Here is a 17,745-nt window from a genome sequence, read left to right on the forward strand (position 1 = left end):
GGTGTTGATGTGTGTTTACTAGTCAGGGGTATCATCTGAAGTTCAGTAAGAAGTTACAATATGTGGCCATCTAGATTTAAGGTTATGGTACAGGAAGCTGTCCTTGTTTGCAGCTGGTTATAGGACCCTAATTTTGGCACCCTATGCAGTGCAATCCTCACTTTGATTTGCTCTTCCCTTTTTTAAACCATGAGCTTCTTACTGTGCATCACTGGGGTAGAATCCTTTGGTATCCTGAGTATGGCATCTTAGATTGGAAGCCACATTTTAAGGTGCACCTCAGAGAATCATTCAGTCCCATCATGGCTCTCTCAACAAAGTCATCTCAATGAAATCATGCACTTTTCTCATTAAATTGTGGTTTATAAGATGGGGCTAGGTCATTTTAGGGGTATCTTTTGAAGAACAGTGAGAAGCTACAATAGGTGGCCTTCTAGATTTTAGGTGATGGTACAGGAAGCTGTACTTTTTGCATCTGGTTATAAGACCCCAATTTTGGAATACTTACCTTACTTTCTATTATACCCTTATGTTGATGAGTCTTATGAATCTGTTTCCCATGTCTTCTAAAAAGAAAACATGTGCCGAAGAGATATGACACCCAATGGTGTAATGCTTGTGAAAGTGAAAAGGACATTTAATTTACTCGCTATATATATTATCAGGCATAAAGTGTCTTCAGCAGTGACCGTACAGAATTCTGCTCAAGGATACAATTCAAGGGCTTTGCAGTCTTATAAGTAGGATTTGTACACATGGTGGGAAGCTTGGAAGTGAAAGAGAATGACCTTTCATGCTAATGGCAGCAAGCTCTGCATTATTTGCGTGTTATGCCATTGATTGCGAGAGAGTGTTTCACATAATCAACTTCTCAAATGCAGTGACCTCTGTAGGAAGATAGAGCATATGGGAATCCTGTTACAGCCATTCTGTTGATTTCACTTGTCGTTGGACTGCATCACCCAGAGTCCTTAGTCAGACACTGGTGTCATAATTGAATTCTGTGGAATACTTTTTACCGTGTAAAGTTGACCTTGCTTGAGGTCCAATTGGTATGATGAAAATATTAGAGCTGATTGTAGCTATAGTTTTGAAAATGTAATTTTGAAAGCCTCTAGCAGGAATTGTAGGTCTTCATACCCCAGTGAGATCATCCAGTGATGCCACCTACTCCCTTCTTTTTAATCCTCACTGATTTGCAACCTGCTAAATGGAGCCATTGCTACATAGGTACCTAGTCAGCCGGCCGAAATATGATGATGGCCTATTCTTTCAATCTATTGTTATATATCATAGAAATTTTATCCAGAAGAAAGCAAAACAAACCTCAGAGGGGCAGCTGACAAGTTATCCAAGCAGTGGGAGATAACATTCTTGACCACAAGAATGACTATCGGATTCATTCCTGATCAATCTCTCTGCTAATGAACTGTAATGCTTACAACAGAGTTAGAGTTTCTTGTAAGAAAGATATCCAGTCCAGTTATATTCAGTTACTTTAGTAGCCGTCACCACCTTCCAGGGTAAAGAAATCCATAGCGTCTTTATCTTTACAGGAAAACATCTCCGCCTTTTGTTTGCTGTTGATTAAACTTATTTCCCAGTGGAAGTGGATAGCTCCTAGTTGGACACCGGTGAATTAACATATTAATTAGATCACCTCTGAACAAGCTGTTACCATGAGTTAAACCAGTGGTTTCCAAACCAGTGACCCCATCCTATTTATTTCCCTAAAAATATGTCCAACTTGAAGGTTTATTTCTAGGAAAGCCCAACCTGAAGGTCAGTGAGGGTGATAGCTTTTTGGGCACTTTAAGTTGTCCGAAATAGTGGGGCTGAAACAGCACTCATGCTAACACTGTCAGTCAACTGTGATGATCGCCTAATGCCATATTTTGGGGATATTTACTGAAGCAGCCAATTACCCTGTACGGTTAATTTTTTTGAAGAACTGATGTTTGTTCTCATGGATTTCCTTGGAATGTCTCATATAGCAATGTTTGCTTTGTATCTGTAAGCCCTGACCAAATGATGGGCCGCAATGGAAGCTTGGATGCCAAGGGACTACACTATGTATAGTACAGGTATTGGATCCCTTATCCGGAAACCCGATATCCAGAAAGCTTTGAATCACTGAATGGCTGTTTACCATAGACTCCATTTTATCCAAATAATCCAAATTTTTAAAAATGATTTTCCTTTTCTCCATAATAATAAAACAGTAGTCTTGTACTTGATCCAAACTAAGATATCATTAATGCTTATTGGAAGCAAAACCAGCCTATTGGGTTTATTTAATGTTTAAATGAATTTCTAGTAGATTTAAGGCATGAAGACCCAAATTACGGAAAGATCCATTATCCGGAAAACCCCAGGTCCCGAGCATTCTGGATAACAGGTCCCATACCTGTACATCTATTCTCATTCAATGATATTATTTGTTCATTTATTGGAATTGTATATAGGATATCATTGATACCCTCTAAATCTTGATGCAGGAAACTTTCTCAACTTCATTATCTAAATCAATTACAGGTATGCCACATACAGTTATGGTAAAACCCCCATTGTGAGAGTGCCTAACCTTCTATAATAGCTTATATTCTCCTCCCATTGTTGAAGGCCTGGAGTTTGAGCACCTGGAATCCCTGTATTACACTCCAAAATCCATATTTTGCTGATCCTCGTGATTCAGACCTGCGTGTGCCTCCAGATGTAGCAGTAGCGTCTTCTATCATTTAAACTGTAGGATCAGCATGTCAATTCATTGCAGACCAGGCTTGTTTCCATATAATGCTATAAAATCAAGGAGCCAAGTGCAATATTATACACATCTTGCCCCATTGAAATTCCCTGGTCCTCATACAGAAAGGGAGAGACGTGGGTGAAACTTGAAAATCCTTCACGTATCTTTCAGAACAGTCAAGTTAGGTAGTGTTGGGTGGTGCAAGGTGCTGCCTGTGGCAGACATTAAATACATGGCACCTTATTTTAACTGGAACAAGGTGCAGAATACAGCTTGTGATTTGGGTGCAAATGCTGCCTGTATGGGCCCTAAGGGGGCAGGTTTGCACCATTTAGCATATGTCCTTGTAGCATGGAAATAAGCCTTAAATTATTCTGGCTCTCCCATTGCTCCCAGCCTGATAGATCCATAAGATATTGTGTAGAAGTTTTTTTAGAATATCATTGCAGCCTGTGAGGCATTATAATCTTGACAGTACTAAACACTCAGTTCCCCGGGTTTTTGGATTTAATCTTCACATAAGACTGAGGACTTAGCAGGTTTGCTTCCTCGTCTCAGGTTGAATAAATTGTTATATCCAAAATATCAGCCTTTGGGATCATACAACAGATGGATGAGGGGAGAAATGTACTTTTCTGAGCAGCGGCACCGATCCGTCAGTGTCAAACACAAACAGAACATTAATAGACTGATTGAATCCTTGTCTGCTAGTTTGCTGCCATTCTGCCTAAACATGTGGGATTCTAGGAATTCATTCTCCAAAGGAAATTGTGTTAATGTTCATACAGGGATGCAAGGATCCATTTTTTTTCCCAGTGTTTGAAATATCTTTATTTCGGGTGGGTGCATGGCAAGGTAGTCCTCCTGCACTACAAAGATAATATGTAAAAAGAGACGTATGAATATCTGTCTACTAATGGAATTGGCGAGGAAATTGTATCAGGGAGCGTCAGCAAGCAGCACCGTGACATTCCCACTGAGTTACCCAGCCTGCCAGTAATATATATCCAGGGCGGCTGTTACATCTGAGCTGATAAGAGGAAACAAGACTTATTCGGTAGCTGGTGGCTGAAAGGGGGCATGACTTGTGTTTAAATGGATGTAGAGGCAGTATCTTTTGTGGGACTTCAATGTCTTTTCTCTTTCTGTTGGTAAAAGCAACTCGCAGGGGAAGCAGCAGAATTAATTAGGGTGCCGAGCAGGAGAGGCGTCCGAATGCAGCCTTTGAAGTTTCCAGATGAATTTGCAGCAGTGCCACTTGACTTCAAAGCCTGTGTGAATCTTATTCTGACCGTGCTTGGAAAGAGGAGCAGAGAAGAGGCAGCCTCACCAAAGTTACATCTAATCTTATAAATGCATCTACAGAGTTCAGAGACATGGCATGTGGCCCCTTCCCTGCAGCTAGCTGACTGCCTTGTTCTTGCTGGGAATAGTAAAACACACATTGGCTCTTTGTTGTGTGAATTCAGTAGTTGGAGCCTTGTAGCCACTCCTTAGGGAATCATGAAAAAGAACGGTAGTTATTTAAAACTAATGATATGGTTTATTTCTAACCAAGTGTAAATAAGTACGTGTAAGAGTGCAAATTAAAACACAAGCAAGGCGACCCTGGAGCTAACACTTACCTTAAGAGATGTTACTTATTGGTCTATTTTTTGCATGTTGCTCCTACACCCACAACTGATGTGAATCTAATGAATCGCACAGTAAAGTAACCCCCTTTCTGGCACCGTGAGCATTGCTACACTGAACATGGCAATGTTTACACCCACATTAACAATGTGGATAGTAAGTTGGAGCACAAACAACTTAGTTTTCTCATCTCTACAGTTTTCTCTCTATCCTTGCACTCGTCATTGCTCTTTGCAATGAGCACTGTTCATGATCTTCAAGTACCATAATGCATTGTCAGAGTAGAATTTCCCCAATTTGCTTTGGAGCCATGAAAACAATTTAAAAACTCAACCATGACCGGTATATATTGTTGAAGACCAGGGAGGGGGTAGCCTAACCACTTTTCGTGACCCACAGTCACTACAGACAAACACATGCATAGGACCTAAGAATTCATTTGTTATTGCACTAAAGGGTGTAAAATAATGTCCCTCATGATGTAACATTTATGCATAGGGCAATAGTATTCAAAGCTTGCACTCTGAACATTACAATCCTGTGCCAGGAAAAGAGTTCAGCATTGTCAGACACAAGGTTCTCCTGGAGCTTTCTGCCCCTTACACTCTCTAGCCTACACATCTGCTAGGGTGCATTCCTGGGCCTGGGACATCATCCATGTGCCACTTACGCCTCTGAATGCATTGCTGCAAGTATTCCATTCAAGAGCTGCACTTAAGGCAACAAGCAATGAAGGCCAATGTAAAAAAACAGATTATTCATCGTTTGCACTATGTAGGGACAGATTAACTAAAGCAAAGGTCCTTGGTGGTGTCCATTACCCTTTCCTGATCTGTCCCAGCTCTGCCTTCTACTGGTGCCTCTGGAAACCATGAGCCCAGGGTGACCAACTGGGTTGTCCTTATGGTAATCCGTCACTGGCACTCGGTTGCCTGGAGACCTCTCCAAACCACCTCATCGCCAAATGATACCGTCTATTACAGGAGTGTCCATACTTTATTAATGCGGGGTCTACTTTTAGTGATGTTGTCCCGTTATGATCTACATCCATAAAAGCATTGTTAGCATTCTGTTCCATGGGAAATATTAGTTATATTGATTTATAAGCTAATTTATATTAGTATATTTAACAAACCTATATTTCTTATGTAATCTTAGTATATATATCTGAATTAAAAGAATGAAACAGGAGGGTGATTTAGACAAGCTGTTTGTTGACAGTGTCTTGAGATCTACTGATCACCAGCTAAAGGTCAACTGGTGGATCCCAATTTATCTTTTGGGCACCCCTGGTCTAGTTATTAAGAAACCAGAGAAATAAAACATTCTGGCTATTTGAAAAACTCTATTATTCACCCTTAGTGGGGTTTAATCTCCTTTTCCCACTATATGTCCCTTGTGTATATGACTATTGAGTCAGCTTGACTTGAACAAATCAAAGCCTTGAAACATTCACAATGCTAGAGCACTTTATAGCCAATCAGACAACTAGAAGAGATGGTAAAAATGTCTGAAACACAAAGCACATAAATCAGTTTTATTTTGTATGAGATTTGCACATGCAGCTCACACGTATGATGTAAAATAACCCATTTCTCTATGAGATGAAATTCATATTCATGGGGTGCCGAGGATCTGGCCAGACCTCACATGCCCTTGTCTCACTGAGAACAGGAATGATATGCGCATGTATTCCCCTAAAGTAATTAAACTGCCACACCTCAGATGCTAATCCAAAAAAAAGTGGGTGCCGACGTCACAAAAACCTGGAAACAGTAAACACCTTGTGATAACACTTAATCTGTTGGCTTCAGTTCAGTGTCTGCTCCCAGCTGCTAAATCATAGAGCGCTTGTACTAATAACAAAAACATCATTGTTTCCTTATTAAAAAGCTGACGGTATCTAATCATAAAGAAACCATCTCCAAGGAGCAGCAGATTAAGAAATAAAATAAACAGTAGGCAGGCTGGGATGGGAGATACCACCTCAGGATCATATTGTGAGCAGTGGAGTCTCCCTGGGTTAGACTCCGTAACATTTGTCATTTCTATTAAGCCTGCTGGGTTGGGGGAATTCTGATGACAATCCCTGAGATTACAAGATTTGTCACTGCATTTAAACAGGCAATTTGATGTGCAACAGAAGCTGAATCACAATCCTCCCGCTAAACTCTTTTTCCTGACCTGCCATAATTAAAACCAACCCTACAGAGCTTCACTGTAAAGACCTTTTTAAAGGTTAGAAAGAGTGTTTTTGAAGGAACCTTTTAATAATCTAAGTTTAACCATTGTTCAAGACAACATACCCTATATATATAGTCAGGGATGGTGTTCAACAGCAGGAGTTATCTAGTAATTCTTTAAAGGTGAAGACTGCCTCACTTGTAAGGCTCACTTTGAAATCTGGCGAGGCTCCATTGAAATCCTGGTACCTTAAAGATGCCAGTAACTGCTGGAGGTGTAGAACCACACCTATAGTTCCTGTGTAAGCAACACAGTTGACCTACATTGTAATTTAGTGATGTTTTGGTCTTGGTGGCTTGCATATAAAGAGGCTGAAAATGATTGTCGTATAAGCTTTTTCTCTGTGCTAGTATAAAGGTGGCCATGCATGCCTGTTGTTTTATACAGTTAATTGTGTGTATGTTGGCCTTCCATTCCTGACTCAGCAATACCTGGTTGGTTTAGATACTGAGCAGGTTTGAAAATGTCATCTGATGATGAACCATATAGGCCATTGCATGGTGGAACAGTAAATAAGGAAGTGAAAAGGAGCCGTAGCTCTTCAGATCCTTCTGTTCTAGTCATTAATGCTCTTTTCACAAGCAATCTGAACAGTGGAGATGTAGCCAAACTCTTTGTGGCCCCTTGGATGCCCTTGTATGCCTTTCAGCCCATGGGCTGATAATTTTTTACCTATGAACCACATTCAAATATAAAATGAGTTGGGGAGCAACACAAGCATGAAAAAGTTCCTGGAGTGCCAAATAAGTGATGTGATTGACTATTTGGTAACCCGTATGTGAACTGGCAGCCTATAGAAGGCTCTGTTTGGCAGTACACTTGGTTTTTATGCAACCAAACTTGCCTCCAAACCTGGAAATCTAAAATTAACCACCTACCTTTAAGGCCACTGGGAGCAACATCCAAGGGGTTGGTGAGCAACATGTTGCCTCTGAGCCATCACTGGAATAGAGACACACTCAAACTACCAGCTACCACCAACATGTTGCTCACGAGCCACTGGTTGAGGATCTCTGATTTAGAACAGAGGAGAACGGCATGTAGGGTAGTGTACAGATTTCATTTGCTCTTGGACCCTCGGAGAGGTGCTCTGGAGGAAAAAAGTATAACGAGTATACAATATTATGTAAAGAATTATATTTTCAGTGTATACATCACAAATGGCCAACATCCAGGTCTTCAGCTTCAACTTACAGCATCCCAAAACAACTGATGTCCTTGGAGAGATGGTTGGAGTATTAGTTGTGTTAGGGTTGCACGTTGGGCATCCTTCGTGTAGGCCATTCGCCACCTTGTTCCTGACATAGGGCCTCCATCTTCTGATATTGCCAAGAGTCTTTGGCTTTTCAGCTTGGAGAATTTGCCAGAATTTTAAAAGCTTCTGATCGTTCTTCATTAAACGCCTCTTTTGGAGTTTGTGTTGTGTGACTGCAGAAAGCTAGGTAATTAATTTGGGTTTATGACTGAGAAAACCAATAGGTGAATGGAAAGGTTATACGTCTCTGTGACATAATCAATGGCTTATTTTTCCTTCCTTCTATTTTAGTGCTTGGATCTACGTGTTCTCTGCTGCCAACTCCAACTTACTGTATTAAACTCTTGCTTCCCTCTCCTCCTCCTCCTCCACAGAACCTGGGTACCTTCATTTGCATTAATAAACAGAGGAGCACCTCTCTACTCTTTGTGTTTTTTTCCCCGCACGCTCACGGCAGCCGCTGTGTGACTTTTTAACTCCCTTCCTCTTCACAAAGCTCTCAGGGATTCAGGTTTTTTTCTAGTATTTCTTTTTTTTGTTTTTTCTCTTTTTCTGCCCATTTAGTGATCTAGACAAAGACTTTTGGAATAACAATGACAGCACAGCCCACCAGAAATGGAGCTCCTACCCTCCCAAGGAGTTTATCCTAAACATTTCACCTTACGCCCCCTATGGTGACCCAAGACTGGCCCTCAAGTGAGTCTCTCTATTTGCCTGATATGATTGTATTTAGTTGGTATGTACAACTTCCCAAATCCTCTCACACGCCTCCTCCAACCTGCTCCTTTTAACCCCTGCTCCACATCACCCCCATGGGCGGATAGCCATGGAGACGAGCAACCCCTCCTAGCTTCCACTAACGGACACACTCCTTCTCTAGCCTCCCTCTGCCTATCTTCCCTTTCCATTGCAAGGCCAGGAAGGGTTGCCCGTTATAGCCGAGTGTGCACTACATCCGCACTGTGTGGTCTGATTCACTAACACGCCTCTTTCTTCCTGTGGCTGGCTGACTGTCTGGTGCCTTTCCTGACAGATTTACTCCATGTTAACCCTTTGGTGTTTCTTGAAATGTGGAACTTTTTACCGTCATCATTCCCAGGCTGCTGTTTTTCTCACTCCTCTAACAAGAGACGCTTTGGGTCATTTTATTTTGTTATTTTTGCCTTTACCTTTTCTTTCTTTTTGCAGTGCTGACCTCTCTCTTTCTCTTTTTTCTCTGTCCGTCTCTTGTGTGTTTTTCCCCCACTTTGTGTATCTGTCTTCACATTTGCATGTCCTTTATTTGCACGTGGGCACGTCGCAGTGGCACTGTCTTGTCCAGTAGTAAGTCAGCAGCTTGTGGCACCTCTGGGTTACTGGATAAAGATGGCCGGCTTGGGGACAAACAGTTCCGCAGTGAAAGCATGAAGATCAGCATGTCCTCGCAAAGCCACCACAGCGAGCCAGTCCTGGGGAAGTCTGGGAGAGGTAGATGGAACACGGTTCAGAGCCACCTTGCATCTGGGAATCTCAGTCGAACCAAGTGAGTCCCCGTGAAGCCCCATCATATTTGTATGTAAGCCAGAAAATACAGACTGTCAAGTCCCAGAGTGCAGTTATTAAGATATGGTAGCTAGAGCCCATCGACAGGGTGCTACCTTGCATCATGCTTCTGAGATATTGACACTGGTATAATGCAAAGGTGATAGTCATCGCCTTCCATCAATATCCTGTTTCATTATAAATTCTAATGACTCAATAAAGGAAACAGGGGATGATTTATTCTGACCTATACCATTGGATGGTTAACAAAAGTAGTGTGTTATAAGGGCTATAATTATGCTATTCAAGAATGTTGCCCTTGTATTGATAGAAAGATTTATGAGAGAAAGAGCGATAGATAGATAGATAGATAGATAGATAGATAGATAGATAGATAGATAGATAGATAGATGATAGCTAGATAGATAGATGATAGATGATAGATAGATAGATAGATAGATAGATAGATAGATAGATAGATAGATAGATAGATAGATAGATAGATAGGGCACCACCATATCAGTTGATTGACCATGTGCTGAAGCATATCAAACCAGAGCAGGAGAAGGCATTTATTTGATGTCCAACATTATAGTCATCATGATGTGTCCCCCTTTCTAAGGGACCCAAGGGAGGTCACCTTAAGGTGGCTGAAAGTTTGATATATATATATATTGATTGGTCATTGTTAAAATACTACTTTGGAATGACCTCCTGAGTATGAGCCAACTGAGACACCCAAAGCAAGAGCAGGAGTATAACAGGAATATGTATATTCTGGCTGTATTGTAAGGTGTCCCTCTTTAAAAAAAAAAATCAATATTTCTTCATTACTTGGACATTTTGTCTTTATTTCAAACCTCACTGATTTGAGATTTTAAAATGTCAGCGGTGGCCCTAGGTTTATTTCCCCTATGGCTTGTTTTATACAAGAAAGAAACCCAAACCAGTCTTAACTGGTATTGTTCATACATTTTACCGTTAGAATTGTGGTTTGCAAAGATGGTTTTATGAACCTTTTATCTTCTTCTACTTAATTTGAGTTGGAAATGCCAGCAATCACTTGATGTAGACTATGTCCATTAATCACCTTTCCTGACTGCTTCTTTGTTGGTTTATGTTAAAAACTGTGAAGAACAGAAAAGCTTCACGTTGTTATTGGACACAAAACATTTACTCAGTTTCAGCTCATTCATAAGTGATGGTTTAATAACAACTGAACATCAACAGGGCAGGAACAAAATAAATGAGACTTTGAAGGTCTCTTTATCTGGAATGGTCTAGATCTGTAGCAATACTGGGATGTCCAAACTGTTATATTAAGTTGTAAAGCAAGATGCGATATATTCTTCAGGAGAACGGTTGTGGACTGTAGACTACTTGGGTATAGTGTTGAGTGTTGAATAAGTTTGTCTGGACCAGGTTTCTGTTGTTGGCTTATCTGTATTGTTTGGTGATGTTAAGGATATTTATCAGAGAAGGTTGAATGGACACATTGTCACTCAAGTGTGCACAAATTTGTGTTCATTTTTTGATTGTGTTTGCATTCATAAATGAGTTTAGTGTAGCAATGCCCTATCTACCACTAATATTTTTAATACACCCTATGCCCAAAAGTATCCACTCACCTTCCTGTCCAACATCACATTCCCATACCAAGGGGATTAGTATAAACTTTTAAGGTGGCCGTACACTATAAGATCTGCTCGTTTGGCGAGGTGGCCAAATGAGCAGATTTTTCCTCTGATATATCCATCTCAGATGAATGATATTGGGCTTTAATCTGATTGTTGGCCCTAGGGCCAAGTGATTAGAAAACAACAGTGGAAATACTAGTCAATTCGGTCCTTGATCGAACTGGAGAAATCAAACCTGTTCCGATACATGGTCAGATAAAACAGACAAAATTGGTTTAAAGGGCCTGATTTGGCAGATTAAATCTGCCTGTGTATGGCCATAATACTATTATTTCTTTTAGGCTTTTGGAAAATTGTTGTGTTTTCCAATTCATCCCATAGGCCAGTCAAGTTCTTCCACACCTGTCTCAGCAAACCCATTCTGTATGGGCACTATTGTGCTTAACAGGAGAGAGTCTTTCCCAAAATTGGTGACTACAGTATTGTAAATAAGTAATTTGCTTTCAGTGAAACCAAGGGCCCTAGTGTCCTAGCCCTAGCCTAGACCATCATTTATCCTCCATCAAACTAGTGTATTTCCATTCTGGCAAGGAAGCATACATTTAAAACTTAATCAATTTTCAGCTGGCTGTATAAATTGGAATATAGGGGGCTGATTTATTTATTATTTGATTTATTTATTTATATATTTATTTATTCATTAAGTTTGCCATTTTCCCATTTGTTTGATTTATTAATACTTTCCTTAAAGGAAAACTATACCCCCAAACAATGTAGGTCTCTATTAAAAGATACTGAGTAAAACAGCTCATGTGTAAAACCCTGCTTCATGTAAATGAACCATTATCATAATAATATACTTTTTAGTAGTATGTGCCATTGGGTAATCATAAATAGAAAATTGCCATTTTAAAAAATATGGGCCGCCCCCTGGGATCGTACGATTCACTGTGCACACATGCAAACCACATGTAAGGTCACATGAGCCAATTAACAGACAGAGTTCAGTCTTTTGCTTCCTCACTTCTTCCTGTTACAGTTAGTGTTGTAGTATTTCTGGTCAGGTGATCTCTGAGGCAGCACAGATAGAGTCACGAAATGGTGGCTCAAGACAAGAGATGTAAAAGGGCAATATTTATGTAAATATATATTCCAGTTTGGTAAGATTCTTTAATATGTCATTCGATTTGATATAAACTATCTGTTGCTTAAGTATTTATTTTGGGGGTATAGTTTTCCTTTAATGTATTGGCTCAATCATTAAGCATTTCCCTCTTATTCCAAAATAATTTTTTCACCTGAACATCTTCTTCAGCTGAAAGACAGATCTTTCAGCTGATCCCATTGTTTCCTAAAGCTGACAGTTTGCAAGACAGTGCAGAATTTTATCTGCTTACAGATTCATAAAGTTGCTTAAAGAGGATGAGTGTTACATTAATAATAATCCAAGTCTACAAACTACTCAATCACTCTCTTGCTTACACCACTACAGACTGGAAGAATGAATGAATGAAGTAGGAAAGTAGGAAAAGTGGGAAGGACATATAGAATTAGATTATAGAATTGTTGTATATAATTACAATTACTGTATTTAAAATTACATGGGGGGGATGCCAATTTTTTAGGTGCGAAAATGGTATCTCAACACCTGGGGGGAAAAATACACTGGCCGGCATTTTTTATTTTGAAGAAGGTGAGAAAACCAGTTGGGGGTAAAAAATGTTGTGCTTTTAATCACCAGGGGTCATTTAATTATGCCTTAGATGCAAAAACACTACAGGGCGGAAAAGTGTAACATTTGTGGGTTATTTTTTATCAAAATCGAATTCATCCCATTATTTTATGAAATATACTAAAACTAAATCTGCACGGGTTATTTCCCTTTATTTGTCAATAAATTTTCCTGGAAAAATTTCCAGTTTGGGGAAAATACTAGAAAAAATCATCCAAAAATTTGAATCGTGTGAATTTTTCAGATTTTTTTCCCGGATCTTTTTTCTTTGGATTTTTGCATGAAACCCAGCACATATCTTCTGGATTTCTCCCATTGACTTATATAAAACCTCAGCAGATCTGAGATGCCGGAATTTCAGATTCTGTCTATTTCCATCCTCGGGTATAATAAATCATGAAAAATTAGTTTGTTTGTTTTTTTACAAAAAAATCGGATTTTATTGTTTTTGGCATTCGGACTTTAATAAATCTAATAAAACCTCCCTTAGTATTCATTTAAAAATCTCACCTAGATATAATTAGATAAAATGAATCTTTATTGGAAGCAAAACCAGCCTATTGGGGTTTATTTAACGTTTCCATGATTTTCTAGTAGACTTAAGGTATGAAGATCCAAATTATGGAAAGATCCATTATCTGGAAAACCCCAGGTCCCGAGCGTTCTGGATAACAGGTCCCATACCTGTATTGCCAAACACAGGCAGCATTGTGGGGCAAAAGTGGGGCTCTACACTTTGCACCAATTCTACTACATACCAGGGATGGTGCTTATGTGCCTTGCACATAGTAAATGACCCCTACTTGTTGGTGCCTAAAGGGGAAATAACATGATGGCCATATTTCAGTTTCAGTAAAGCCTGTGAGACTGCTAATGCATGGACTCCAGGTTGGCTGTAGTATCCAAGGATAATAAGACATATGCTTGTACTTTTCTGAGTTTTGCCGTGCAGCCTATTTATTGTCTGGATTTTCTGTGTTCCACTAAGTCATTCCCCGTCTCTGTACGGCCTGTCACCTTTCATTGATTTACAGTGTTTCTCATTGATTGTGAATCGGTCCCACTGGTTTTGAGCATCATTGTCTCATAGACCTTCAGAATGTTGCCCTGATGGAACTCAGAACCTTTTCATCAAAATTCACTTTTAGACATGAAGCTCATAGATCCCAGTGGTTGCTTTGTGCTGGAGACAGAACATTAGCCGTAGCTCAGTTTTAAGGTGTTGACATCTCAAGCCATGATGTGCAAGAACAATAAACCCCCTCCCCCCCTGCCAGGCAATGTTCCTTTTTTGGTTGCTCACCTACTTCATAGCTGCCGTGGGAATTGGTGGAGTGGCTGCCAGTAAACAATATCCCTGGATGTTTGATGGATTTGGGTAGAGACGCAAAGTGACTGATTTATGTTGAACGGCTAATGATTGATGAATTACATTCTCTCCTTATTTTTTGTCCCCTTAAAGCACTTGCCATATGAATAACTAGACCACGAGGCACATCATAACAGCATCGCCATGGTGACCACAATTTTGCGCAATGTTCAGCTTTTTTCCTTCCCATAGCATAGAAGTTGAAATGTTATACATTGGAAATCTCCCTAATACTGTACATCTGCTGCCCTGTATGACACATAATTAAAGGACATCTATCACAGGCTGATTGTGGGAAGATATGTTTTTGCCACATTAATATTAATGTTAATTGACTTTTTTGCAAAGAAAAAAACCTTGTTCAACATGGGTTTGCTTTATGCACATTTCAGACATATGGCTGCCTCCATGATGGGTATTTAAAAATAAGAGGCGGGCTTTCTTTAAAGGGACGGACAGAATTGTTTACATACAGCCGGTTGTTTGAGTGGGATCTGACACATTGTAGCTTGCATTCTGCAGAACGATTGGCTTAACCTCCGAACTAAAGGGGAATGAATATATGGATTGTTGCAGGTGCTCAGAGCTTAAAGCTGCCGGGTGGTCTGCTGAAGGGAAGTTGCTATCAGTGAGCTCTGACTCATACCATCTGCCTTTAGGTATTTCTATATATTACTACTGTATATATATACTAAACTATATATTCTATATATTAACTTCATTATTTAATTTTTTTATAGTTTTTGAACTATTTGCCTTCTTCTTCTGGCTTGTTGAGCTTTCAAATGGGGGTCACTGACCCGCATCTAAAACCAAATGCTCTTTAAGGCTACAATTTTTTTGTTATTGGTACTTTTGATTACTCGCCTTTATTTTCAGGTCCTCTCCTATTCATATTCCTGTCTCTTATTCAAATTAGTGCATGGTTGCTAGGGTAATTTGGACCATAGCAACCAGATTGCTGAAATAGCTAAATACTATAACTCAAAAACCACAAAAATCAAAAAATGAAAACAAATAGTCTCAGAATGTCACTCTACATTATACTAAAAGTTAATTTAGAGATAAACAACCCCTTTAAATACATTAGAAGGGTCAGACTAGTCCGGCGAAAAAACCCGGTGGGCCCAGAACCATTCCCCTGATTGGCTGACCCCCAAAAAGAAATATGCGGCATCTCTTGCCTCACGCCCATGCCCACGGGGTCCTGTCTAGAGAAGGGACGTACCAAATCTAGGATTCAGTTCGGGATTTGGCCAGGATTCAACCTTTTTCAGCAGAATTCGGATTCGCCCGAATCCATCTGCCGGGCCAAACTGAATCCGATTCATAATTTGCATATGCAAAGTATAGGTGGGGAGGAAAATCACGTGACTTTTTATCACAAAACAAGAAAGTAAAAAGTGTTTTCACCTTCCCACCCCTAATTTGCATATGCAAATTAGGATTCGGATTCTGTTTGGTATTCAGCCAAATCTTTCACGGAGGATTCGGGGGCAATCCAAAATAGTTGATTCGGTGCATCCCTAGTCTAGAGCGAGGTCAAATCCAGTTTCTATCTTCCGGATAGTGTTCCCCATGTGCACGGGCCCCGGAGTTGGAGCATGCACACGGGGCCCTGAAGGTTTTGAACCAGGTGGGCCCCAGTGATCCAGTCCGACCCTGTATATTAGGATGCAAAATATCAGCACATAATGAACCCCTGGTAAGAAAGTATTCAAACAACACGTGTTAAACCACCTCTATGACTTGGGACAGTAACTATTGTTAATTTACAAGTGCAAAGTGCAATTTTACCAAATTGCAATGGTTTTTCCCAATAATTTCAAAGGAAGCTGACTAGGGAACAGGAGGGCCCAGACCAAAGGTTCTGCTTCTTCTTTAGCAGGAAAAGTCAAAATTGTTGGGACGGTGACATTTTTGTTGCTCAGTAGGTGATTCTTTAGACGCACTTCAAGTCCTTATTGATGCAGCTTGCAGGGTGGTGGTATATCTAGGGTTCCTCTGCATCAACAGACTGTGCATGATCCATCAGACAGACTGGGTGGTTATAATGGGGCAAATACATTAAAGGGCAAATAGCCTGCTTGGACTCAAATACTTTTAGTGAATATGTACAGCAATTGTTTCTATCCATCTTAGAACAACTCCACTTGAGGCTGTAAAGGAGACCCCATATATCTAATGCAGTATGCCAAGACCTCATCCCAACTCATCATCCCTCTGCCTGCTTAGCTGGAAAGGCCACGCTGGTAGTGTAGTTCTGTAATAATTAGTGAAGGTGCCTAGATTGTCTCCCTTCAGTCATTTTCCCTCATATAAACCTTCGCTCCTCTTACTATTCAATGAATTGAATGTTCTCCTGCATCCTAAATAGTTTGTGGAATTAGGTGTGTGTGTTTTTTTAGTGCTATAAAAAGCCTTCCCTGACATCCCACTCACCACCTGCCGACATGTGAATATTCAAGAATAAACTGTCATCAGAAATGAGCACAAAATCAAAAATTTTACTGGTGTAAAGGTGGCCTTACATGATAAGACCTGCTCGTTTGGCAAGGTCGAGCAGACCTTAACCCGATATGCCCACCAAAGGCAGGGAGATATAGGGTTAATCCGATCATATGGCCCTAGGGCCAAACGATCGGATTACAACAGAAAATATGGGTGCCAACCGGAAGAGGACCGCATCAACTAGCCAAGAAAAATCAAACCTGCCTGATCTATATCTGGCTGATTTCTGGCCTGATATTGATCGGAGAGACCCGTTGGAACGCCCCATTCATGGGCAGATAAGATGCTGAATTGGTCTAAAGGACCTACAGTATATCTGCAGCTTTAATCTGTTTGTGTATGGCCACCCTAAGAGATCTGTGTGGGCAAAAACATTGCACAGGAGTCAAACTCAGTGTGTAACACTGCACCGAATCCACTATTTTTGGGATTCATCCGAATCTCAAATCTTTCATGAAAGATTTGGCCAAAGATTCATGAATAATTTGGCCAAAGATTTCTAAATCTTTTTAGAAATCTTTTTAAGGATTCAGATTCATTTCGGCCGAATCCTACTGCAAAAGCTTGAATCTTGGATTTGGTGCACCTCTATTAAAAAGCCTTTAGCATAGGTGACCCTACAACCAGGAAACTAATGTTCATCAACTCGAAAATGGTTTTGGCAGAAAATCTGGCTTCTCATAAAAGTAAATTCACCATATTTGATTTTGGGTTATTCTTCTTGTGTCCATTTTGTTCCTAAGATTCTGAATATGAAGGGAAACTAGTTTCTCTATAATAAAATTTCTTAAGACCTTGACAGCTTTTCAACAGGGGTGCAAAAAAACATAACCGGGTTAAGGGTGCACAGTAAGATGGCTCTGCAGTTATGAGCGATAAAATTGCTCAACGCACCCCTTTCTTAGTCTTTTTTTACCCAAAAAAAATGCCCAGTATCAGGTTTTCTGCTCCAAATTAGCTTGCATATTGGAAGGACACATCCACATGGAGTCAAATGCCAATATTTTATAATTCGGTTCTGATATGATCCTTATGTATGAAGCTGTCCCCCTTTGACACCCCTTCCCACACTTATTCTGGAAGTCGTAGTAACAATAA

At 40.1% G+C, this 17,745-nt stretch overlaps 1 protein-coding gene across 5 annotated transcripts in view; it reads left to right on the plus strand.

Annotated features, from left to right (window-relative positions):
* The window catches only part of LOC108713838 (synaptotagmin-7), a 237,563-nt gene that overhangs the window by 151,296 nt on the left and 68,522 nt on the right, over positions 1-17,745 (plus strand). For 2 of the 5 annotated variants that reach the window (XM_041589935.1, XM_041589938.1), the window contains 2 exons: positions 8,442-8,573; positions 9,181-9,399. The exons of 2 other annotated variants lie outside the window; for them this stretch is intronic. In XM_041589935.1, the coding sequence (XP_041445869.1) occupies positions 8,442-8,573; positions 9,181-9,399 (351 nt within the window). The remainder of the gene's footprint in view (positions 1-8,441; positions 8,574-9,180; positions 9,400-17,745) is intronic. One more of the 5 variants, XM_041589936.1, reaches the window with a different exon arrangement.

The sequence above is a fragment of the Xenopus laevis genome, chromosome 4L, assembly GCF_017654675.1.
Source record: "Xenopus laevis strain J_2021 chromosome 4L, Xenopus_laevis_v10.1, whole genome shotgun sequence".
NCBI classification, from domain to species: Eukaryota; Metazoa; Chordata; class Amphibia; order Anura; family Pipidae; genus Xenopus; species Xenopus laevis.